The 27,117-nt window shown below is 41.9% G+C and overlaps 1 protein-coding gene across 2 annotated transcripts in view; it reads left to right on the top strand.

The window, feature by feature from the left end:
- Positions 1 to 27,117, top strand: part of LOC123766465 (neurogenic protein big brain) — a 216,130-nt gene that overhangs the window by 177,512 nt on the left and 11,501 nt on the right. For both annotated transcript variants that reach the window (XM_045755584.2, XM_045755583.2), the window contains exon 5: positions 7,067 to 7,175. In XM_045755584.2, the coding sequence (XP_045611540.1) occupies positions 7,067 to 7,175 (109 nt within the window). The remainder of the gene's footprint in view (positions 1 to 7,066; positions 7,176 to 27,117) is intronic.

Below are 27,117 nucleotides of genomic sequence, written 5' to 3'. Positions count from 1 at the left end.
CTGTGTGTGTACGCCCACTGTGTGTGTCGCCCACTGTGTGTGTACGCCCACTGTGTGTGTCGCCCACTGTGTGTGTCGCCCACTGTGTGTGTACACCCACTGTGTGTGTACGCCCACTGTGTGTGTACGCCCACTGTGTGTGTACACCCACTGTGTGTGTACGCCCACTGTGTGTGTCGCCCACTGTGTGTGTACGCCCACTGTGTGTGTACGCCCACTGTGTGTGTCGCCCACTGTGTGTGTACGCCCACTGTGTGTGTACGCCCACTGTGTGTGTACGCCCACTGTGTGTGTACGCCCACTGTGTGTGTACGCCCACTGTGTGTGTACACCCACTGTGTGTGTACGCCCACTGTGTGTGTACACCCACTGTGTGTGTACGCCCACTGTGTGTGTACACCCACTGTGTGTGTACACCCACTGTGTGTGTACGCCCACTGTGTGTGTACGCCCACTGTGTGTGTACGCCCACTGTGTGTGTACACCCACTGTGTGTGTACACCCACTGTGTGTGTACGCCCACTGTGTGTGTACGCCCACTGTGTGTGTACGCCCACTGTGTGTGTACACCCACTGTGTGTGTACACCCACTGTGTGTGTCCGCCCACCCTCGCCACCCTTCTCCCGGGTCAAGGCGGTGAAAGTTAAATAATAAACTGTTTATATTACTCTCAGTATAGTTACAATGACATCTGCCATGCACTCAGTGACCTAGTTGGTCATTCTTCACCAGTGTGAATTATGCTCATATTTCTTATCAGATACCGTCCAGGCCACCGTTCTTGAACCGTAGCGGGGAAGCTGCTTCCGTTGAGATTATCTTGCCGCTTCCTGACTTAATACACAAGGCTTCCTTCAGGTCAAGTCGTTCACCTTACGAAACTCGCCACACTTAAATCCCAGTTTTATAGACTGATGGTTGTGTTGGTGTAGGAGGGTTGTGTTGGTGTAGGAGGGTTGTGTTGGTGTAGGAGGGTAGTGTTGGTGTAGGAGGGTAGTGTTGGTGTAGGAGGGTAGTGTTGGTGTAGGAGGGTAGTGTTGGTGTAGGAGGGTAGTGTTGGTGTAGGAGGGTAGTGTTGGTGTAGGAGGGTAGTGTTGGTGTAGGAGGGTAGTGTTGGTGTAGGAGGGTAGTGTTGGTGTAGGAGGGTAGTGTTGGTGTAGGAGGGTAGTGTTGGTGTAGGAGGGTTGTGTTGGTGTAGGAGGGTAGTGTTGGTGTAGGAGGGTAGTGTTGGTGTAGGAGGGTTGTGTTGGTGTAGGAGGGTAGTGTTGGTGTAGGAGGGTAGTGTTGGTGTAGGAGGGTTGTGTTGGTGTAGGAGGGTAGTGTTGGTGTAGGAGAGTAGTGTTGGTGTAGGAGGGTAGTGTTGGTGTAGGAGGGTAGTGTTGGTGTAGGAGGGTAGTGTTGGTGTAGGAGGGTAGTGTTGGTGTAGGAGGGTAGTGTTGGTGTAGGAGGGTAGTGTTGGTGTAGGAGGGTAGTGTTGGTGTAGGAGGGTAGTGTTGGTGTAGGAGGGTTGTGTTGGTGTAGGAGGGTAGTGTTGGTGTAGGAGGGTAGTGTTGGTGTAGGAGGGTAGTGTTGGTGTAGGAGGGTAGTGTTGGTGTAGGAGGGTAGTGTTGGTGTAGGAGGGTAGTGTTGGTGTAGGAGGGTAGTGTTGGTGTAGGAGGGTAGTGTTGGTGTAGGAGGGTAGTGTTGGTGTAGGAGGGTAGTGTTGGTGTAGGAGGGTAGTGTTGGTGTAGGAGGGTTGTGTTGGTGTAGGAGGGTTGTGTTGGTGTAGGAGGGTAGTGTTGGTGTAGGAGGGTAGTGTTGGTATAGGAGGGTAGTGTTGGTATAGGAGGGTAGTGTTGGTGTAGGAGGGTAGTGTTGGTGTGGGAGGGTAGTGTTGGTGTAGGAGGGTAGTGTTGGTGTGGGAGGGTAGTGTTGGTGTGGGAGGGTAGTGTTGGTGTAGGAGGGTAGTGTTGGAGGCGGGCGTTGCCTCCCTCACTAGCCGTTGTTATCCTCAACACAGCTGCAACAGCCAGCTCCCCAGGACACATAAACACCCTCATGCCGCCACCACGCACAAGAGCACGCCAGGGTTTAATCCCTCCCACACACACCCACCCACCCACCCTGAGTCATAACTACCCACCCGGTTTGGCTCTCACACCCACAGCAGGGGCAGCTCTCCCTCACACCCACACACCCACAGCAGGGGGCAGCTCTCCCTCACACCCACCCACCCACAGCAGGGGCAGCTCTCCCTCACACCCACCCACCCACAGCAGGGGCAGCTCTCCCTCACACCCACCCACAGCAGGGGGCAGCTCTCCCTCACACCCACCCACAGCAGGGGGCAGCTCTCCCTCACACCCACCCACAGCAGGGGGCAGCTCTCCCTCACACCCACCCACAGCAGGGGGCAGCTCTCCCTCACACCCACCCACAGCAGGGGGCAGCTCTCCCTCACACCCACCCACAGCAGGGGGCAGCTCTCCCTCACACCCACACACCCACAGCAGGGGGCAACTCTCCCTCACACCCACCCACCCACAGCAGGGGGCAACTCTCCCTCACACCCACCCACCCACAGCAGAGGGCAGCTCTCCCTCACACCCACAGCAGAGGGCAGCTCTCCCTCACACCCACAGCAGAGGGCAGCTCTCCCTCACACCCACAGCAGAGGGCAGCTCTCCCTCACACCCACACACCCACAGCAGGGGGCAACTCTCCCTCACACCCACCCACCCACAGCAGAGGGCAGCTCTCCCTCACACCCACACACCCACAGCAGGGGGCAACTCTCCCTCACACCCACCCACCCACAGCAGAGGGCAGCTCTCCCTCACACCCACACACCCACAGCAGCGGGCAACTCTCCCTCACACCCACCCACCCACAGCAGAGGGCAGCTCTCCCTCACACCCACACACCCACAGCAGAGGGCAGCTCTCCCTCACACCCACACACCCACAGCAGAGGGCAGCTCTCCCTCACACCCACACACCCACAGCAGAGGGCAGCTCTCCCTCACACCCACACACCCACAGCAGAGGGCAGCTCTCCCTCACACCCACACACCCACAGCAGAGGGCAGCACCCCACGCTCACGTTATATCAAGTGGTCGACAGACGGGTAATTGATAAAGCCACAGAGGGCTGGTGTGCAGCGGGGCAGACTGGCAGGGAGGAGAGGACCAGGCCACCACACGGGAACACACACACACACACGCGCCCAGGATAGACGAGGCTAGGCCAAGATACACGAGGACAAACCCCCCATTGGAACATGTCTCTCCAGTGGTGTTGGAGGTGGGGTGCCCCGACTTAGTGGGCCTTTCTGTGGCTTGTGAAGTAGTCCGTCTCACAATTTGACAAGCGTCTAACGCGTAGCCCACCAAACACACACCGAAACTACGACGTTGGTACAACGTTCGAGCAAGTTTTAACACCACCTAACCAGTTATAACAACCAATATAGCAAGTTGTAACAACGTTCTAATACGTCATAAACACGTTAAGCCAAGATGTAACAACTTTATTTCAAGTTGTAACAAGCGGAAAATAGAGACAGTTTCGGTTTGTGTTTCCAGGGAGGCGCCTACCTAAACCTAAAAATGTCCCGGGCGGGACAGAAATGGCTGAGATTTCCTTTCACCTAATGCCTCTGTTCACCTAGCAGTGAAGAGATACTCAGAATCAGCTTGTGGGGTCAGTAAATTGGCCTTGGGGGTGGGTGGGGGAAGGGGGGAGTCGGACCTCGATAAAAGCCAAACGTGTATGAATACACTCTGGCTTCCTGTCCCCCGACACTGAATTATGAATTCACAGTGTCGGACCCGACACAGATTGGTCAGTGTTGGACCAATCACACCAATGTAACTCATCAAGGGCGATGCTCATCAGTCTGAGAAAACACATTGGGTGTGAAGACGGGGCTGCTTTGACCCGTCTGCTGCCCAAAAGACAGAAGACCTCCCTCGCTGTTCCACCTGTCAAAAGTAATTACTGAAAGTAGGGAGATGGATCTTTAATTTCCTAAGTAACAAACCCCAATGTGAAAATAATCGTGAAAATAAAATGAAAGATCAACCGCCGTGAAGAGCACAGTCCCCCCAGGGTACTGTGCCTGCTCCAGTGCGTTTTCCCATCGTCATATTGGACATAGACAAGGTCACAAACTATAGTTTGTGACCTTGTCACCTTGAGTTTGGGTGCCGGTCGGCCGAGCGGACAGCACGCTAGACTTGTGATCCTGTAGTCCTGGGTTCGATCCCAGGCGCCGGCGAGAAACAATGGGCAGAGTTTCTTTCACTCTATGCCCCTGTTACCTAGCAGTAAAATAGGTACCTGGGAGTTAGTCAGCTGTCACGGGCTGCTTCCTGGGGGTGGAGGCCTGGTCAAGGACCGGGCCGCGGGGACACTAAAAAAAAAAGCCCCGAAATCATCTCAAGATAACCTCAAGATAGTGTGGAATGTTGCTGCACAATGACATTCCCTTTCAAAGGTGGTGAAATTGCTGACCTGGAGAATGTGCAAAGATCTTTTACTGCTCGAATCTGCTCAATAAAACATGTAAATTATTGGAGTGCTTAAAATGTTTAAATCTGTAATCTATCTAGGGCGCAGGTGGGAGAGATGCATAATACGGTAATTTACACTTGGAAGATATTAGACACAGCGCATCTCATCCGGAGGTTTTCCGGACCATATGGTTCCTTGAGGGGTTAGCCGTCACATAATATACACCTGGAAGATACTGGAGGCCTCGTCCCAAATTAGCACAATAGTAGTAACGATATTGAAGTGAACGATATTGAAGGAAATGCAGAAAAGAGCCAGTGAAGAGCATGGGTGCCATAGGAACAATCAGAGAACACTGTATATAAATCAGAAGTCCGCGGTTGTTCAACATCCTCCCAGCGAGTATAAGAAATATTGCCAGTACAAAAGGAGAACTGTTCAAGAGAAAGTTAGTTTCCTGGTAGAAGTACCGGCCCAACAGAGTTGTAGTGGACATATGGGTGTGTGGGCCACTTCAAGCATCAGGCTTGGAGCAAGTTGTCGCAAGTTCAGCCTGGTCCCAGGTTGTGCTCGGGGAGTAGATGAACTCCAGGAACCCTCTTCGGGTATATCCTGAAATCTATCTCCACACTGTGACTTGTTGCTTATCCACTGGACCACCTCCCCTTTCACTACTGCTTGTTTCTCCACTTGTCTCGCTCTCTCTGTCTGTCTCTCGTGTGGGGTACTGTGTCGACGGCTTGCTCACACTCCAACATGGTCTGTCCCACCTTTCTCTCACCCTAGAAAGTTATCAGTCAATAAAGAAATAAATCAGTTGAAGGATCTTTCATGTACCGGGTAATCATTCCCCATCTCGCAAATTAATGGGCTTCCACTCCCGACACAGTACAGTACTTGTAATTCAATTATGAGTATATGGATATATCCTGTCTGGGACAGGAAGCTCTTAATTTGGCTTGTCGGGGGTCCCCTAGCCAAGGGCAGAGCTGTTTAACTGGTTATCCATCCAGTTACTGGCTTGACCCAACGGATGGATGTAAAGAGGACCTGTCTGTGCGGGTCAGTGGGTTGACAGAGGCTCCCACACCATCACAGTGCCTTTGTGTATTAGCACATTATCGTATTATAGTCCTCCTTGTGCAGACGAGGAGTCGCAATAACGTGGCTGAAATATGTTGACCAACCACACACTAGAAAGTGAAGGGACGACGACCATTCTCAACGTCGTCGTCCCTTCACTTTCTAGTGTGTGGTCTGGTCAACAAAGCCTTGTGATAATCCATTTTCTTTAAAATAAATGAACCTGATTTGAGTTGGTAAAATACCCACGTTAGTCTTATAAACTGACGTCATACAATATTTATCATTCTCTATTAAATATCTCCAGTAGGCGGGATGCTCTTTTTATTCTGAGCACTGTCTTGAGATCTCTCTTATATATTGTTCAAGCAATCCCTGAACTATATGTTTAACTGATCTCTAACCCTGTCCATGGAGAACAGAAGAAAATGTATATATGCTGGTTAGCATTGTAAATGTGTGGCCACGTCTGTGGTACAAAATAATAATAATAATAAAAAAAAAGTCCAGCGTTAACAAATAATCTTCAAACTAGCATGTAAATACGTTAGTTAGGTCATATTATTTACCAAGTGTACTTGTGTAAACTCGAGCTGACCCTTTTACAACACAGTCCAGAGAAAGTATGAGATTCTTCAGCGTTTAAAGTTGCTATCATTTGTGTTAGTTAAATATATAACAAAAATAGAACACGAAACCATGGATATAAATTGGATAAGTTTAGATTTTAAGATCTTGGTAAATACTGGTTTGGAAACACGGTTGTCGATTTCTGAGACATTACCGACTAACGTGATGGACGTTAGACCAATTAGTTGTTTAATGTTCAGGTTAGAGAAGTATGACTGAGTTTGGGTAAGATATAAATAGGATCTGCCTTGTGTAACACAATAGGCCTTCTGCTGTTTCCTTTGACATAATCTTCTTTCCCCATCCTAAGTTATTTGAGGAGAGTGAAGATACTGAATTTAAAGATTCATTAAGACCTTTACCCATTGTTACCACGATATCTTAATTCTTGTCTTACTATACAGCAATAGCCAATCATCTTTGCCTATTTTTTGTTTTATTATAATTATTAATATTTGCTTGTATTTTCCTTGCCATTAGGTATCCTTGATTCTTTTTATTACGGATGCCTTTGTGTTGTGTAATATATACTGAATTTAATCTTCATGAGCCTCTTGTGGTTGTATTAAAAATAATATACAGCATTGTGAATGCTAATTATAATTATGGTTATATGCATTATTCGAACAGATTTATATTTTCCACTAGAAATAACGAATAAAAGAGTGCATTGTAATTCTAATTTAATCAGAGTAGGGGAGAGTAGCAACAGAGGGGGAATTTGTATTTTGAATTTAATATTGTTTGTATATATATTGGTGTTAAATTTGAGCATGATAACCGATGCAACCATGAGACTGCACCTGTAATGTTGGGTAAATATTTAACTGGCCATGTTACACATATCATTACTTGCAGGTGTACTGGGTAGCACCTCTGCTGGGAGGCGTGACAGCTGGCCTCATCTACGAGTACATCTTCAACCCCCACAGACTGCCACGCTCCCGTAAGGACTCCATTGACGGAGGTGAGTTCTATTGAACTAGTATAGCCAATGCCAAGAGATAGGCTTCACAGTTTGGGGAGATCCACAACCATTCCAATATTATCTTACAATTCTTCTTCCCCCAGATATTAGAGCAGAACGAGATAATGGTGAATAGGGTAAAGGTAGACTACAAAGGACCCATTTTTAAATTTTGGGTCAAGATATGGTGTGAAAAACCCCGTATACTTTATGTAGATCTCGTACACTTTCACTGAGACTTCGTAGGCAATAGACTTAAATGGGGATTTTAGTGTGTAGAGTTGTAAACAAAGTACTCGCCTAGTTGTCCTTGCGGGGGTTGAGTTTTGGCTCTTTGGTCCCGCCTCTCAACTGTCAGTCAACTGGTATCCAGATTTTGGAGCCTATTGGGCTCTCTCATGTCTACATTTGAAACTGTGTAAGGAGTCAGCCTCCACCACATCATCGACTAATGCATTCCATTTGTTAACTACTTGAACACTGAACAAATCTTTCTAATGACCATGTGGCTCATCTGGGTACTAAGTTTCCACCTGTGTCCCCTTGTTCGTGTTCCACCCGTGCTGAAGAGTTTGTCTTTGTCCACCCTGTCAATTCCCCTGATAATTTTGTAGGTGGTTTATCATGTCTTCCCTTACTCTTCTGTCTTCCAGACGTGAGGTCTAGCTCCCGTAGCCTTTCCATATAGCTCATACCTCTCAGTTCTGGGACTAGTCTGGTGGCATACCTCTCAATCTTCTCTAACTTTGTCTTATATCTAACGAGGTATGGACTCCAGGCTGGAGCTGCATACTCCAGGATTGGTCTGGCATAAATAGTATACAAGGTCCTGAACGATTCATTACACAAGTTTCTAAAGGCAGTTCTAATGTTGGCCAATCTAGCATATGTCACTAATGATATCCTTTTGATGTGGGCTTTTGGGGACAGGTTCTGTGTGATATCAAACCCCAGATCTTTCTCTCTATTTGACTCTTGGAGGGTTTCACCTCCCAGATGATAGCTTGTGTTCAGCCTCCTGCACCCTTCGCCTAATTTCATTACTTTACACTTTCCTGAGTTGAACTTTAACAGCCATTTTCTAGATCATTCCACCAGTTTGTCCTGTAGTCTCTGTCAATCTTCATCAGTTTTGATTCTTATAATTTTTGCATCATCAGCAAACATTGAGAGGAATGAGTCTATACCCTCTGGAAGATCGATTACATATATCGGAAACAGGATGGGTCCAAGTACAGAACCCTGTGGGACTCCACTGGTGACATCTCGCCACTCTGATGTCTCCCCCTCACAGTTACTCGCCGTTTCCAGTTGCCTTATCCACTGGAGCACCTTACCTTTTACTCCTGTCTGTTTCTCCAGCGTTTGTAACAGCCTTTTATGGGGTACTGTGTCAAAGGCTTTCTGACAGTCCCCAGAAAATGCAGTCTGTCCACTCTTCTCTTTCTTGCCTAATTTTTGTTGCCTGGTCATGGAATTCTATTAAGCCTGTGAGGTACGATTTACCATCCCTGAACCCATGCTGGTGGTGTGTGTCACAAAACTTTCCCTACAGATGTTCTACGAACCTTTTCCTCACGATCTTCTCCATCACCTTGCATGGTATACAAGTTAGGGAAACTGGCCTGTAGTGCAGTGCCTCTTGCCTGTCACCCTTTTTGTATATTGGGACTACATTAGCTGTCTTTCCCATAGGTCTCCTGTTTCCAGTGACTTGTTATACACCATAGTGTGTGGCACACTTAGAGCTTCTGCACCCTCTTTTAGTATCCATGGTGAGATTCTGTCAGGCCCAGTAGCCTTTGTCACATTCAGCTCCAACAGATTCCTTTTTACCTCATCACTGGTGAGCTCAAATTCCTCCAAGATTGCTTGGTTTGTCGCCTTCTCTCTTAGTACAGAGGTGTCTCCATACTCTATTGTGTAGACCTGCTGGAATCTCTTGTTGAGTTCTTCACATACCTCCTTGTCATTCTGTGTATCTGTTCTCCTTTATTCTGTTTCATTACTTGTTCCTTCACTGCTGCTTTCCTCCTGATGTGGCTGTGGAGCAGTTTTGGTTGGGTCTTGGCTTTACTCGCGATGTCATTTTCATTACACACAGAAATCACAATTGCGTGATGCATCAAATGAACAAATCCACAAGGGCCATGACGAGGATTCGAACCTGTGTCCGAGAGCATCTCAGATGCTGCCTTAATCGACTGAGCTACGACATGGTCAAAAGGAGTTGAAACTGAAGATCTACTGAACTTACTGGATCCTGCAGCCTCTCCGAGGCACAAACCAGGGTATTACACAACTTCCCCCATGCACTCGAGCTATGTCAATGAAGGCGATGAGTCACAATAACGTGGCTGAAGTATGTTGACCAGACCACTCACTGGAAGTTGAAGGGACGACGACGTTTCGGTCCGTCCTGGACCATTCTCAAGTCGATTGTGATGAGGAGGTAGAGACAGGCAATAAATAGGCAAGAGAGAGCTGAGGAGGAAAGTAAGGTGTAGGGGATAGTAGTAATAATGAGAACTGCAGAAGGCCTATTGGCCCATACGAAGCAGCTCCTATTATAACCACCGAAGGAGATAGTAATAAGATAAGAAGAGGATAGCAAGGGAGCGTAGGAGAAGACAATGAACAGAAAAAGGGGAGAAGAAAGAAAGAAAAGGAAAGAGAAAGAAAGATAAATGGAATGGGTAAGCTTATGTTAAGTCACGTTTGTTAGAAAGATTAAAGCATTTGAGTATATACTGTGAAAGGGAAGAGTCCACAGCAACAAAGCCAGGACTCAAGTTCATGTTGGGTACATTGTGTATAAGAGCCGATTCTACAAGACGGCGTCTGTTTAGAGTAGAGGCAGGAAAGATTATTTTGGAGGAAGACCAATCAATGGGATGATTAGAATCCCTCGCATGGCAGAAGAGAGCATTGTTAGTGTCTGCAGACTTAACACTTCTCTTGTGTTCTTTAAGTCTGTCATTCAGTGTACGGCCAGTTTCGCCAAAGTATTGGAGAGGACAAGATGAACAGGAAATAGAGTAGACACCAGCAGCATTAGAAGCAGGTGGAGCAGTGTGAACTAGATTGCTACGAAGTGTGTTAGTTTGTCGAAAGGCGAGTTTAATGTCAAGAGGACGAAAGGTATTGGTAAAAGTTTTGAGTTCAGATATGAAGGGAAGGCATAGTACAGTGCTACTAGTGTTGGAAGCAGGTTTAGGATGAAAGAAATTTCATTTAGCTTGAGAGTAGGCATAGTTGATGAAATGCAAAGGATAACCAAGGCGAGAGAATGATTTGTAGATAAAGGCAATTTCAGAATCAAGAAACTGAGGGTCGCTTATGCGTAGAGCGCGGAGGAAGAGAGAGACGAGAACACTTTTCTTAACAAGAGGAGGATGGTAGGAAAAGAAGTGAATGTACATGCCACTATGCATGGGTTTACGGTAGACAGAGAAAGAGAACCCAGACACAGAGCTGTGAACATGAACATCAAGAAAAGGAAGGAGGGAATTAGATTCCCACTCAACTTTGAAATGGATAGGAGGAGCCAGATTGTTAAGAGAGGCGAGGAAAGGCTGGAAAAGATTAAGGTCATGAGGCCATAAAGCAAAATGTCATCAACGTAGCGAAGCCAGAGAGAGGGACGAGTATCAATAGAAGGAAGAAGAACAGTTTCGAAGTATTCCATGTAGAAATTAGCAAGAACAGGGGAGAGAGGGGAACCCATAGCGACACCGAAAGTTTGAGTGTAATATTTACCGTTGAAAGAGAAAGAGTTAGATTCAACACAGAATTCAACACTCTGTGTCTGGGTTCTCTTTCTCTGTCTACCGTAAACCCATGCATAGTGGCATGTACATTCACTTCTTTTCCTACCATCCTCCTCTTGTTAAGAAAAGTGTTCTCGTCTCTCTCTTCCTCCGCGCTCTACGCATCAGCGACCCTCAGTTTCTTGATTCTGAAATTGCTTTTATCTACAAATCATTCTCTCGCCTTGGTTATCCTTTGCATTTCATCAACTGTGCCTACTCTCAAGCTAAACGAAATTTCTTTCATCCTAAACCTGCTTCCAACACTAGTAGCACTGTACTATGCCTTCCCTTCATATCTGAACTCAAAACTTTTACCAATACCTTTCGTCCTCTTGACATTAAACTCGCCTTTCGACAAACTAACACACTTCGTAGCAATCTAGTTCACACTGCTCCTCCTGCTTCTAATGCTGCTGGTGTCTACTCTATTTCCTGTTCATCTTGTCCTCTCCAATACTTTGGCGAAACTGGCCGTACACTGAATGACAGACTTAAAGAACACAAGAGAAGTGTTAAGTCTGCAGACACTAACAATGCTCTCTTCTGCCATGCGAGGGATTCTAATCATCCCATTGATTGGTCTTCCTCCAAAATAATCTTTCCTGCCTCTACTCTACACAGACGCCGTCTTGTAGAATCGGCTCTTATACACAATGTACCCAACATGAACTTGAGTCCTGGCTTTGTTGCTGTGGACTCTTCCCTTTCACAGTATATACTCAAATGCTTTAATCTTTCTAACAAACGTGACTTAACATATGCTTACCCCTTCCATTTATCTTTCTTTCTCTTTCCTTTTCTTTCTCTCTTCTCCCCTTTTTCTGTTCATTGTCTTCTCCTACGCTCCCTTGCTATCCTCTTCTTATTCCTATTACTATCTCCTTCGGTGGTTATAATAGGAGCTGCCTCATATGGGCCAATAGGCCTTCTGCAGTTCTCATTATTACTACTATCCCCTACACCTTACTTTCCTCCTCAGCTCTCTCTTACCTATTTATTGCCTGTCTCTACCTCCTCATCACAATCGACTTGAGAATGGTCCAGGACGGACCGAAACGTCGTCGTCCCTTCAACTTCCAGTGAGTGGTCTGGTCAACATACTTCAGCCACGTTATTGTGACTCATCGCCTTCATTGACATAGCTCGAGTGCATGGGGGAAGTTGTGTAAAACCCTGGTTTGTGCCTCGGAGAGGCTGCAGGATCCAATAAGTTCAGTAGATCTTCAGTTTCAACTCCTTTTGACCATGTCATACCTCAGTCGATTAAGGCAGCATCTGGGATGCTCTCGGATGCAGGTTCGAATCCTCGTCACGGCCCTTGTGGATTTGTTCATGTCATTTTCATACTGTCTCTCTGTTTCTCTCCTCATTCTGAGGTACTCATTCCTGACCCTCTAGTAACTCTCCTTGCTCTCTGGTGATGTAATCTCCGTGTTCAGATTTGAAACTAGTCTCTCTTTTTTTTTTTTTTTTTAATTTTTTTCTACCACAGACGTGGCCACACATTTACAATGCTAACCAGCATATTCATTTTCTTCTATTCTCCATGGACAGGGTTAGAGCTCTGTTAAACATATAGTTCAATGATTTATTGAACAATCAACCACAGAAGGTGATTGCAGTGCTGTTAAACTGCTTATCTTACCTACATACAGAAATACATAGATACTGTACATAGATTTACGTTGGCTGTACATAAACAGTGTTCGATGTGTCTTTTTACAACATGTGTTTACAAAGGTGAAATGCAATTCTGACCAGCTTTCATATATCCTGTATACACATACATACATACACTCACATACACACATACATACATATACATATATACACACATACACACACATACATATACATACATTTATGTCTCTCCTACTTTGACAGGGTAAGGTAGCTGCTATATAAACAAGTGTGTTATTAAGCACATAACCACTGAAGGTGATTGGAGTGCTTTTACAAGCTCAGGTTATAGTTACATCACAAACATTGTAAAACCGATGCATTACATAGTCAGTCTTGGGTACAAGTCCAATATGGTAGCTGATGCTGGTGAATGGTGGTTGCTGGTGGTGGTGGTAGGAGGAAGTTGCTGGTGGTTGGTGAGAGGTGATAGGAAGGATGTTATGGTGGTGATGGTGGTGGTAGGAGAGGTGATTGATGGTGGTAGTGGTAGGAGGGATATGATGGAGGATAAAGGTTGGCAAGAGGTGGTAGGAGAGCATGTACTGTACGGTTTATTACCCCCCCTGTAAGCCGATCTGATTATGTGTACTTAGAGAGACTTGTGATGAACTGATGGTGGTAGCTGGGGATGCTGGTAGTGATGGTGGTAGACGCCTATGGTGGTGATAGTCTACACTCTTCTAAAATGTTTACTCTATGCACTAAAATCCTATTTATGTTTACGGGCTATATTCCTCGTTTAAGTCTATGCCCAATGAAGTCCCATGAAAGTCTATGAACTCCTACGAAGTGCCTGTTAAAGTCTACAGGTTCCCAATAAAGATGCAGGGAAATTTTGAAAACCTGCAAACTCTGTGTTTTGCATTCCATATCAAACCAAAGATCCCAAAATGGATCCTCGTAGTCTTCCTTTAATCCGGAGAAAGTCCACTAAAAGTAAATAAATAAGTCTATGGTTTTGCACACTGCATATAGCTCCAAAAATGAAAAAATGGGTCCTTATGGTCTACCGTTACCCTACTTTGGTTTATGTTTTGCTTGACACAAGAGACGTATAATTGTCCTAAATGTGATCATTGTTTTATGTGAAAGTTGCTGCAGTAAAGAACATCTTTACTTGAGGGCTTTTTACTGGTCAGTATTTAATATTTGTAAATATTTGTTCATCCAGTTGCTTTTGTTTCATTGAGAAGGGGTAACATCACAAAAGTTTACATTTATAGATAAATATGTTTGGCTAATACTAATGCACATTTATATGTACATACATTCTCTCTCACACTTTCAAAGTGTTATATGACAAAGGACTTGGAAACAGGACACCACGAGCTCTCATCCTGTAACTACACTTAGGTAATTACACACACACACCCTCTCCCCTCTCCACCACTTCTCTATTTTGTTCATGTTAAACATCTTGTTTATCTGTTAGCATGAAATATGAGATAATACACAAAGAACTCGCACTAACATGATATGATTAATAATATATATATAAATATATATATATATATATATATGTCGTACCTAGTAGCCAGAACTCACTTTTTGGCCTACTATTCAAGGCCCGATTTGCCTAATAAGCCAAGTTTTCCTGAATTAATATATTTTTTCTAATTTTTTTCTTATGAAATGATAAAGCTACCCATTTCATTATGTATGAGGTCAATTTTTTTTTATTGGAGTTAAAATTAACGTAGATATATGACCGAACCTAACCAACCCTACCTAACCTAACCAAACCTATCTTTATAGGTTAGGTTAGGTTAGGTAGCGGAAAAAGTTAGGTTAGGTTAGGTTAGGTAGGTTAGGTTGCCGAAAAACAATTAAATCATGAAAACTTGGCTTATTAGGCAAATCGGGCCTTGAATAATAGGCCAAAAAGTGAGTTCTGGCTACTAGGTACGACATATATATATATATATATATATATATATATATATATATATATATATATATATATATATATATATATATAATATATGCATATACACACACACACATACAGTATATATATATATATATATATATATATATATATATATATATATATATATATATATATACACACACACACACACACACACACACACACACAAAATGAGAAATCAATCAATTGGAGGAAAGAGGTGACTCGAACCAGTGATCAAGGTACTCCCATCCGCACACCAACCTCGGATTTCACTGAATCCACAAGTCTGGAGGCTTCTACTAAAGGCAATCAAAATTTTACATATAAACACCTGGAGTGTACAGTTGATGAACTACTTTACCTGCACCAGAGTGCATGGGGGTGATGTATAAAACTTGGATTGACTTTAGTAGAAGCCTCCCGACTTCCAGTGAATTCAGTGGAATTCGAGGTTGTGTAACTTAAACCTTGTCAAGATTCAGGGGTAAGTTGTGTGGCTGGAAACATCTTCATCTCTGGGTTGATAGGTTGAGACACCTCAATGCTCCAATTGATTTTCTCAGAGAATGATACATTTGACTTTTAAATATCTTGTATAATTTATCTTGCTTTATAATATTGTTAGTATAAGGGCCACAAGGCTGTATATCATGAAAGTATCACTGGATGCTCTATCAGAATTTATTTGTATGAGCAGGTGTTGATTTTTCCACCAGATAAATCATTCCTTTACTCCATCCCCTTATCCTGGCTTCTATCCTGTCCTCATATCCCTTCCACATGCTATATACTGTACTGTAATCAATTTGACGTAGCACTTTCTTCTCATAATTTACCTTTATCTAGTGCAGTGGTTTCCAATCTTTTTGAACTCGCAGCCCTATTTTCTAATCCTAAAAGATCTGTGACCTCCTTTTCCACTGCCACACTTTCCCAGAGTTCAAAAAAGGGTTCAAGTCCCTGAAGTCAAAGTGTGGGTTCATGCTCAAACAAAGTAACTACTACTACTTTCATAAACAAGTGCCTAATCATGACACCATTTGCCAATTCTCAATGATTCAGAAATACAGTACAGTACTCAGAATGTCGGTCCCCGCAACCCACCAGTTGGGAACTACTGATCTAATGGGTAAAAAGATTGGTTTATAAGACTGTGTGTAGCTTACAATAGTTACAAGGCTTCACAGAGTGTAGCTTAGTTCATCCAACCCCAATTATAAATTTTAATGTCTGAAGCTCTAATAATCAAGGGAGTGCATATTGGCAACACAACCACATAATTATTGGGTCATTTGTAATTGGTCACATTGTAAAAAGCAAATAAGAATTCTTTGCATATTATTTTGTTTATACTGTATAATAATTGTTTACCGCAACTGTGGTAGCACTTTAAACCTTAAGTACATGTAATTATACCTTCTTGAGGTTATCTTGAGACGATTTCGGGGCTTTAGTGTCCCCGCGGCCCGGTCCTCGACCAGGCCTCCACCCCCAGGAAGCAGCCCGTGACAGCTGACTAACACCCAGGTACCTATTTTACTGCTAGGTAACTGGGGCATAGGGTGAAAGAAACTCTGCCCATTGTTTCTCGCCAGCGCCTGGGATCGAACCCAGGACCAAAGGATCACAAGTTCAGCGTGCTGTCCGCTTGGCCGACCGGCTCCCATGCCGGTCGGGGCCCAATGCACCTTCAATGCATTATTGCCAAATTTTTTCCCTAACATAAATTAATCCAACACTGATGAAATTTGTGAAGACTATGATACTATCATTATATTTTTCTTTGCTCAATGCTTAGTTTATATATACAAAGATGCCACCTCAGGCCTCAGAAGTTTAGTTTATCAACATGCAAATGATGTTATAATTATTCCACTGCCTTGTATCACTTGAGCAGCTTGTGACCACTTTTACAATACTTATGCTTAGCTGTGACCACATGACCACTTGTTCAAATGACAGGCACCTTAAATACAGTCGTGCATTGTAATCTTACATTGGTTGTTTGGTGATGCCTGCTAATATGCACCTCCAGCTTTGTTCATGTTTTGGATGAATATGATTAGTTAATAGAATATTAGATAGGACATAATCAAGAATATTCAGTCGTTTGTCTTTAAAATTTAAATGGGTTCACTAAATCCTATTATGAGACTGAATTGCCAAGTCTTAACTAAGATCTTATAATTCATCAAAAATGTATAGCAAGTTCAAGATAATGGGCAGATAGAACATTTATATTAAACATCTGTCTTGAAGTGTACATGACTAATATATAAAAGGAAATTTTAGTTTTAATATCAAGCCTGACACATGCCCAGCCTTGAATGTGGTACAAATACCTATGGACTGCTTTATGCTAACAATACTAATGATGATAAAAGTCAGTAATGCTTGGTAAGGGGACAGCACACATTTACAATAGAATTATTATATATTGTTAGGCTTTTGACAGTGCTTCTCTATTCATTACACAGTATGCTGTATTTTTTTTTTTATCTGCCTTATGGTTTCTGGGGTTATCATTCCCATAGCCTTGGTGCTAGCTAGACCTCCTTATCAAAGCTAGTAAGTCTAAATGATAATTCGTATTAAAGAGAATAATTCCATCGAGTCCAGAACGTATATTACCAGTACATTTTGACAGTCAAACTAGTAATGGTGATATTAAACCAAAAAAGCATTTGAACCGTCTCCTTTACCTGGTTGATACCTGGTTGATGGGGTTCTGGGAGTTCTACTCCCCAAGCCCGGCCTGGGGCCAGACTTGACTTGTGAGAATTTGGTCCACCAGGCTGTTGCTTGGAGCGGCCCGCAGGCCCACATACCCACTACAGCCCGGTTGGTCCGGCACTCCTTGAAGGAAATAATCTAGTTTCCTCTTGAAGATGTCCACGGTTGTTCCTGTAATATTTGTGATGCTCGCTGGTAGGACGTTGAACAACCGTGGACCTCTGATGTTCATACAGTGTTCGCTGATTGTGCCCATGGCACCTCTGCTCTTCACTGGTTCTATTCTGCATTTTCTTCCATGTCGTTCACTCCAGTACCTTTCTTGAAGTATCCTGCTTATATTACAGTACTGTATTTCTAAGAGCTCGTCATTGGAGTAACACATAGGTGGTTTAAGCATCCTTTTTGCTCAACCAGCAGATACCAGAGCCAACTAGGAATGAAAATAGTTTAGATCTGATCTTCACAAACAATGAAGAATAATCATGGACATTACAACCTCTGATCACAAGCTTATTGAGGTGTAAACTAAGATCAGTACTCGAAATATGCCCCCAAAAATTATCAAGCGAGAGGAATTGTTCAATAAATTAAATTTTAATAATACAGGGGGTTGGCTGGGAAAAATCAACATAGAACTTGTAAACATTCAATGGGAAACCAAGTTAGGCAACAAAACTCCCCCACAAGGAATACAAAAGTTGATGGCCAAAGCATGTAAAGTCTGCTTGAAACATATTCCTTTGCAGAAAGTCTGAGAGAGGATCAAGTTAGAAAGAGAAAAGAGAATGCAGACGACACTACAAAAGAAGGAAAAAAATAATGGAAATACTCAGACATGACATGTCACAACAAAGAAAACATCATTTAAACAGAGATTAAAGCAATAGAGCAGAAGCTGAAGCAATCATTCCAGATTGAATAAATGAAGTTGGAACAAAAAGCCATACAAGAGATAAAAAGAAATCCAAAATATTTCTTCATGTGCGAAATTAAAATAAGAAGCTTTCACCAGCATTGGACCTATATTTAGAAATGAAGGTTCATACACAGAGGATGACAATAAAATTAGTGAAATCCTAGATCAGTATGATATTATGTTTAGCACTCTGATAAACAACATGAAAGATCCAGACAGCTTCTTTATGAATGATACCCCAAACTCCTGACAATATAACTGATATCAACACGAATGTTTAAGATTCTGAAAGAGAAATTGACAACATGCCCATACACTCAGCCCCAGGTTTAGACTCGTGGAACTCCATATTAATAAAGAAATGTAAAGGACCAGTAGCACAGGCACTCAATGTAATGTGGAGAAAAAGCTTGGTCACAGGGGAGATACCTGAAGTGCTTAAAATCAGCAGATATAGCGCCCCTACACAAGGAAGGGAGCAAAAATGCTGGGTAAAAGCGATAGATCAGTCACACTAACATCATATACATAATGAAAGTTTGTGAAAGAGTGATCAGGAGTCAGATCTCTGTGTTCATGGAGAATAATGACCTTCACAACCCAGGTCAACTCTGATTTAGAGCAGGAAGATCATGCCTTTTGCAGTTACTCGACCATTGTGATAAAATGACAGAAGCATTAGCAGAGCAACAAAATGCAGATGTATATACAGTACTGACTTTGCCAAAGGATTTAAGTGTGCCCATTGAGTGATAGCACATAAAATGAGATCAAATGGAATACAGTAACAGATAAAGTAGGGGGGAGGTACATTCAATTTCCAGTGAAACAGATTGCAAAGAGTAACAATCAAACAAAATCAAGTCCAAGCACAGTAAAAGCTCTGTACTGCAGGGTACAGTCCTTGCACCATACATTTTCTCGTTCTCATATCAGATATTGACAAAAATACAAATCACAACTTTGTGTCATCTTCTGCAGACTACCTAACAATAAGTATGAAAATTACTTGTGTAGAAAACACTGAGGACCTACAGGCTGATAATAAAGTTTTCAATTGGGCAATGGGAAATAACATGATGTTTAACAGTGATAAATTCCAGTTACTTAGGTATGGAAAATTAAGATCTTAAAATGAAATGCAGGGTACAAGACACAATCAGATCTACCTCATAGTAAAAAGCAACATGTAAAAGATCTGGTAATAATGATGTTTGATGACCTAACATTTAGGAACAATAATACACAGTGTCAGCTAGAAAAATGGTAAGATGGATTATGAGAACCTTCAAATCCAAGGATCCAACTACAATGCTCATACTATTCAAATCACTTGTGCTGTCCTGTCTTGAGTACTGTTCGATATTCACTTCCCCTTTCAGAGCAGGAGAGATTGCTAAAATAGAAGAAATGCAGAAAACATATACGGTATACATAGACACGATAAAGCACCTAAATTACTGGGACCATCTCAAAGCTCTCAAAATGTACTCCCTGTAAAGGAGACTAGATAGATACCACATAATATATACATGTAAGATACTTGAAGGTCAAATCCTAAATTTGTACAATAAAATAATAGCATACTGGAGCAAACAATATGGCAGGAAATGCAGAATAGACCCAGTGAAGAGTAAAGGTGCCATAGGCACAATCAGAGAACACTGTATGAACATCATAAGTCCACAGTTGTTCAATATCCTCCCAGCAAAAGCAAGTATAAGAAATATTGCCAGAACAAAAGTGGAAGTCTTCTGGAAAAAACTAGATGGTTTTCTGCAAGAAATGTTAGGCCAACCAGGCTGTCACAAGTCAAGCCTGGCCCTGGGCTGGGCTGGGGGATTAGACCAACTCCCAGAACCCTCTCCGGGTTTGTCCAGGTATATATTAGGCTTGTGTAAATTAAACTGTACCTACTGGATATATCAAACATCATTATTTTAGGAATAATAACTATCCTTCCAATACAGTATATTTTGCAAAATACTACTGTATATTGCAAAACCTATTTAGCTTATATTATTAACGTAATAAGGTTAATTTTTCAAACGTTAATTTGCCTAACATGTATTCCTGATGGTTAATGAGATAGGACGCCTCATGGTTATGCAGGGATAGGGAGTCATGACGTTGAGGTGGCTGTGATTTACAGTGCCTTTCAGTGTCTTTGTATTCTCAATCTTTTTGGCTGAAGTAGAATTTGTTGTAATTCCAATATACAGTAGTTAAAAAGAAGTATGTACTGAATATGAAAAACTTATAATCTTTTAATTTTAATATTATTTAGTAAGTAATTTGTATTATTATATTGTTTCAGCTTAATATTAAGTGGTATAATAGTTTTGTTTGTAACATTCTTTTACTTGGTTCGTGAGCAGAATCATGTTACGTTTTCAAACTTGAAAATAATGTATGCCATTGTGGAGTGTAAAAACTGATTGATATATTTTTGAAATTGAAATACATATTAGAAACTTTAATATTTTATATTTTAAAATTCAGTGGAGGGCATTTTTGTTTGTAAGTGTGCAAGAAGCTACAGTATTGTTGGTAGCTTGATGTGGGCCAGTAAGGGTGACTTGGTGGCTGTGCATTACAGAGCAAGGGGTGGAATCCTTCCCCCTGAACACTGTTGGTGGGCCAGGAATGCATGGGGGGCTAGGGGGGCATCATGCCCCCACTTTGCCTCCCCAACAGTACCAGCTGCAGTACGAAGCCCAGTATGATGCCAGGCTGTATCGGGCATACTCACCAAACAACCGGGCGTGAGGCACCCAGGTACCACCACCCCACTTGCACAAACAACATGCCATCATCTGGCTCAACACACAACATTGCTGCTTTTATAATGTGCACCAAAATTATGATTCTGTAATCTTAGCTGTGCACACACACATGTACGAGTGCACACACAGCTGTACTAAGTCATTAACACAAGTAGGCTAGTTTGAGTTTTTGTTCTGAATCACCAGTATTGCACACGAGAGTAGCGCATACTAATCTAGACGCCATCTTATTTTATATTTTCTTATGACTAATTTTCAGAGGGTTTGCTAGTCTATTACTCTAAACAGGCCATAAAAGTGACTATTTTGAGACTTGCTGTTTCAAGGAGTTGGTTTCAAGTTTAATCTCCTGTGTCTTTCTCAGTTTTGCCTTGTAAACTTCCCTCCTTAGATATACAGAAAGTACTTTTAGTCATCATTTTGGATAGCCTTGTACAGTATTCTTAGCATTGCTGAGATTTTGTCTGCTTATTTAGAGAACCTACATACTTTATACACTATATATAGATATCTAAAAATACTGTGTTATTTTTTCTGATGTTATGTCTTGTATATATTTGAATATATGTATCGTCTAAGTTAAATTGCTTTTTCATTTGTTATATTTGAGTAAAGAAATATAAATTTAAAATTTGAAGGTAACACATGTTTTCCGACATTACCTTTTATCATGGTGTTACATTCTCTAGTGTGGCTCACGTAAGTCACAGATATAACACGAGCTGCCAGTCTGCATTATCTATAAAAGTAGTAATATTTCGGTGCCTGATCTATAGGAAAGTACTGTAGAATAGTGCTCTTAGAATTCTGTATCACTAAAACGCAATATTTGGGCGATTATACTCTAGAAATCTGGTTTTGGTTTTGGCTGCAAAGGAATCCATTACTCTGTGGTTGAACTAAAAATTCAAAATATACATGAGAGAATGAGGGGTTTGCCTACAATGGTATATACAGCAACAAAACTTAATGGGGAAATAAAATAGAGACAAATTTGTGTATAACAAAAGCTAATAAAAAAAAGTGATACAGTACTGTACAGTATATGAAAAATAATTTAGGATTTGAGAATATGCATTAGATAATATGGTCAGGAGTATGATTTGGCAATGAAACCTTCAGCTTTAGAAAAATTGCCATTATCATGATGAACCTAGGCTATTAAACACAGTATGTCATCTTAACATATATTGCAGCAAATAATGCCCTTTTAATAGAGATTAACCTTGGTATTAAAGTTACATCTTACCACTTGTATATTTTAAAAGTTACTTATTCATGATAATGCATGCACACTAATGTATTTTATGAGAAAATCAGGAGGAGCTGTGGAGAATTCCAACCTGGGCTCTAGGTACTGTAACCCAGCAATATTTTGGGAGTACTGTACATTTAAAATAAAAATATATTTGATTTGATTTTGATATTGGATAGTGACCAGAATCTTTGGCCTGGGGTGTGTGCACATTTGATTATCTTTTCATAGGTTTAACTATTGTATATTCAGTGAGAACATTTATTGGCTAGATGTCTTATATTGCATTGCTAAAGTTTAACAGTCAGAGGCATAGTCTTTATCCCTTGTTGTGTGTGGCATGAAATTACTAAAATTTTCCAATTTATAACTTTGTATAATGCCAGAGAAAATTCCCCATATACCAGGGTACTGAACTATGTATATATTTCACTAGTTGAATCATTCATTATACACACATGTTAAACTCTATTAAGCAACACAGACAACACAAAACTCTACACTAAACTACATGCTGGTTGCCGCCTCCTGCGCCATAAACTCTGCTGCTCGGTATGAAGAAACAGCGACTAGAGGTGTGTGGATCATGTGTGTTTATCGGTCAGTGTTGTGTCTTGTGCATTGAGCTATGTTTATATCTTCTAAGACAGCTCTCATTGGTACTTGCTCAGGTCATGTGGAAGTGCTGTAGAGTGTTTAACATGTGTGTGTTCTTTGCTACAAGATGTTGCTTATTGTGCTGGGATTGGTCACCGCCGTAACACGTTTGACTAATTAGGCTCGTACATTTGTTCTTTTTGGAATTTTTAAAGTTACAATAAAATATTTTTTTATTAACACAATTTCTTAAAATACTTTTTTTTAGGCCTGCTGCTTACTTAATTATAAAGTTTTACTGTAATATGTTTTAATATTGCATTTTTATTCCTTTATTAGAAAATTGTTAATGAATTAACTAAAACTGAATAGATGTGCTTCAATTTAAAATAAAAAATTGCCTATTGTAAACAGTAAATATGTTAAAGCAAATGTTTCAATAGTGATCCAAATGTATGCAGAAAATGTATACAGGTAAATGAATAAATAATATATATAAATATATATATATAAATATATATATATATATATATATGTCGTACCTAGTAGCCAGAATGCACTTCTCGGCCTACTATGCAAGGCCCCATTTGCCTAATAAACCAAGTTTTCATGAATTAATATATTTTCTCTATTTTTGTTCTGATGAAATGATAAAGCTACTCATTTCATTATGTATCAGGTCAATTTTTTTTTATTAAAGTTAAAATTAACGTAGATATATGACCGAACCTAACCAACCCTACCTAACCTAACCTATCTTTATAGGTTAGGTTAGGTTAGGTAGCCGAAAAAGTTAGGTTAGGTTAGGTTAGGTAGGTTAGTTAGTCGAAAAACAATTAATTCATGAAAACTTGGCTTATTAGGCAAATTGGGCCTTGCATAGTAGGCTGAGAAGTGCGTTCTGGCTACTAGGTACGACATATATATATATATATATATATATATATATATATATATATATATATATATATATAATATACACACATATACATACATACATATACACACACACACACACACACACGTGTGCCTCGTAGCCTGGTGGATAGCGCGCAGGACTCGTAATTCTGTGGCGCGGGTTCGATTCCCGCACGAGGCAGAAACAAATGGGCAAAGTTTCTTTCAACCTAAGTGCCCCTGTTACCTAGCAGTAAATAGGTACCTGGGAGTTAGTCAGCTGTCATGGGCTGCTTCCTGGGGTGTGTGTGTGTGTGGTGTGGAAAAAAAAAAAAAAAGTAGTAAGTTAGTTAGTTAGTAAACAGTTGATTGACAGTTGAGAGGCGGGCCGAAAGAGCAAAGCTCAACCCCCGCAAAAACACAACTAGTAAACACACACACACGTGTGTGTATATACTATACATATGGACACCCATGCATTCTTGCATGCACACATGTTTATGTACAACTACACACATGTATACACACAAATGTATGCATGCCTGCAAACGAATGTACAGTATATACAACTTTGCACACATGCACACACCAGCACATCAATGTATACACACCTACATACTTATTAATGCTGTACATACAAATACAAATGTACACACACACACAAGCCACAATACTGAGTTCAGAACTGATTGGATTAGAGCACCAGAAAATACTGAGGGAATGGGACTTTAATACATCAGATAAGAGATGGAAAAAACATTTTGATATGTAACATCCTAACAGATACAGTATTGGCAAATTAGATTGTGATAAAATGCTTAGCAGGTGCATCAATGATAGGCCATGGATGGAAGCTAGATATAGATGAGTCATAAGGATACTGTAATGTATAATTACACATTTCTTTATATTTAGAGTAGCATAAATGAAATGAGTTACAGGAGGAGGTCACCGAGGCTGATACCATACTGTACTTTGATATAAATGTTGATATGATATAAATATAATTAGTTGGGTAGCACTGTCTGAGAAGTTACCTTGCGATGGTTTCAAGGATCAATATCCTGCTCCCTGTTCTCTGGCCAGGCTACTGCTTGCAGTCTTGTGTAGGTCCCATTGAGATGTGTTTATCAAGTTCCCATTTGAATACTAGAGAGGGGTTGGCTAATTATGTCCCTTGTATGGCAGCCAGGGGATCTCGATCTCTAAATTAGCATTTATCAAAACATCTTCTGTATGTTTCTTCAACCAGGTATCATCCCAGGTTAGGTATGTAAAGTGTATCTACCTTGTGTTGAAGACGATCGTAATCCGGGATAATCTCCGGATAATGTAAATTAAAAAGCTTTGTACAGTACAGTAATATTTATATAAATTTACTATAGGTTAACTACTGCCATTAACACTGGCAGTACAGCATCTCTGTGCTTTCCTGACTGTAAATGTTCTAGCCTTCCCGGGCTACTCAGTGATGGAATTTTTGTTATAATTATTTTATGTTTTCAAAGTTATTTGTTGGGTTATAAATAAATTTCATGTAAAAATTTGTTAAATGTAAATAAATTCTCTAGCGAATAGATGCAAAAACAAAAGTGTACTTATAATAGATTATGAGCGACAGCAGTGAGTATACAAATGTTTATGTATACTCATCGCTGTTATTCTAACAGAACTCTGTTAGAATGTGTAACTCTGAGACCAAATATTGTTGGAGAAGACTGCAACCAACACTGCATACTGTACTTGTGAACATCATGGTCCTGAGGGTAGACCACAGGCTGGCTAGATTTGATGACACTGCATATGACCTGAGAAATATGAGCCTTAGAACAGGGAACCAAGGAAACCAGGTCAACCAATAAGGTGTCCACAGTGGCAGAACCAGAGACCTGCAAGTAGCGGCAAAGAGTCACCACCAAACACAAGTGATGAACCCATTCCCAGACCAAGCAAGCAACAAGCTAACTCATTCTCTGTCAGAAGAGGAGGAGGAGGCTGCAAACAAACAAACCACCAACCAGGGCCAAAGGAACAAAACCCCTGCCTCTGGAGAAGAGCCTGAAGTTCCCCAACCCAACAGCTGGATGTGAGAGCCAACAAAAACACAGCTTTTGATAAATTACGAATTGAAGTGAAAACTGTAAAACCAGGCGAGGAGAGAAAGCTTAACACTTGGTCAAGAGAATAGGATGACTCAGGAGCATGAACTGGCTGGAGTTGAAAACACACACAAGTCAACTTGCAGAATGGTGCCAAAGAGGTCGATGCCAATGCAAGCAACAGCAGATCCACCAATGCCAAGTGATAAAAAGCATCAGTATTAAGCATGAGAGGCTGATCTAGAAACAACCAAGTCAAATAGAACAGAACAACCTTGACTAAAACTGATGAAAGACAACGAAGAGTCAGATAGTGGCAAAACGAGCGCCAGGCAATATCTCACTGCTGCCACAAGGAAAGATGCAGGTGGGCTACAAACAAACCAGCCAACTACTCACCATACAAATGGTGATAGACATGTGTCAAAAACTCCAGATGTGTAGAGCAGAGAAGGTTGAACCAGAAGGTACATTGTCGAGCTGATCTGCTGAAAGAGGTGGAGCCGAGGAAAATGCCTGGGTTCAGATACCAGGCTAAAGGCACCAGAAGCCAAAGCTGGGCTGGCCACCAAGGAACCTGAAGTAACATCCTCCCTGAATCTGACAACAGAGTGGACAGAACTCTGAGCAACAAATGAACTAGGAAAAATGGTAAATGAACCACCATCAGTCCAGTTGAATGGCATCCACTTCCATTCTTCAAACCTCATGATCAGGAAACAGAGCCACGTAGGAGGGAAGGTGCTGGTTCCATGCCGATGTGAAGAGGTCCACCTTGAGAAAACCTAACATCTTGCAGACCCAGTGGAACAACACGTCATCAACTGTCCACTGTAGAAATGGAACAGAAACGAGATAACCCATCTGCAAGAACCAGGTGGTTATTGCCGACACACTGGACACACTGCAGACACAAAGTTGCACATTGGACACCAGTAACCAGAAGGCCTGGTCAGAAACTGGGCTGGTTACCGTACCTTGTAATGATTTCGGGGCTTAGCATCCCCGTGGCCTGGTCCTCGACCAGGCCTCCTATGGGCCGCAGGGCTGCATGGAGAACCAAACCCCAAGAAACTAGAAGCTGAACTACTTGAAGTATCCAGCTCGACAGGACAATGGAGCGAAGCTACCCCCCCCACCCCACCCCTTCCACCTCGGTTTAAGAACTGAACCACTGGGGAGCTGTTGGAGGGAGATGAATGCTCCCCTCAGGGAATGCCACACAGCTACAAACTTGCACACCATACTG

This window comes from Procambarus clarkii, chromosome 62 (genome assembly GCF_040958095.1).
Source record: "Procambarus clarkii isolate CNS0578487 chromosome 62, FALCON_Pclarkii_2.0, whole genome shotgun sequence".
NCBI lineage: Eukaryota > Metazoa > Arthropoda > Malacostraca > Decapoda > Cambaridae > Procambarus > Procambarus clarkii.
The sequence above is the reverse complement of the archived record's forward strand: the minus strand, read 5'-3'. Positions and strand labels throughout refer to the sequence as shown.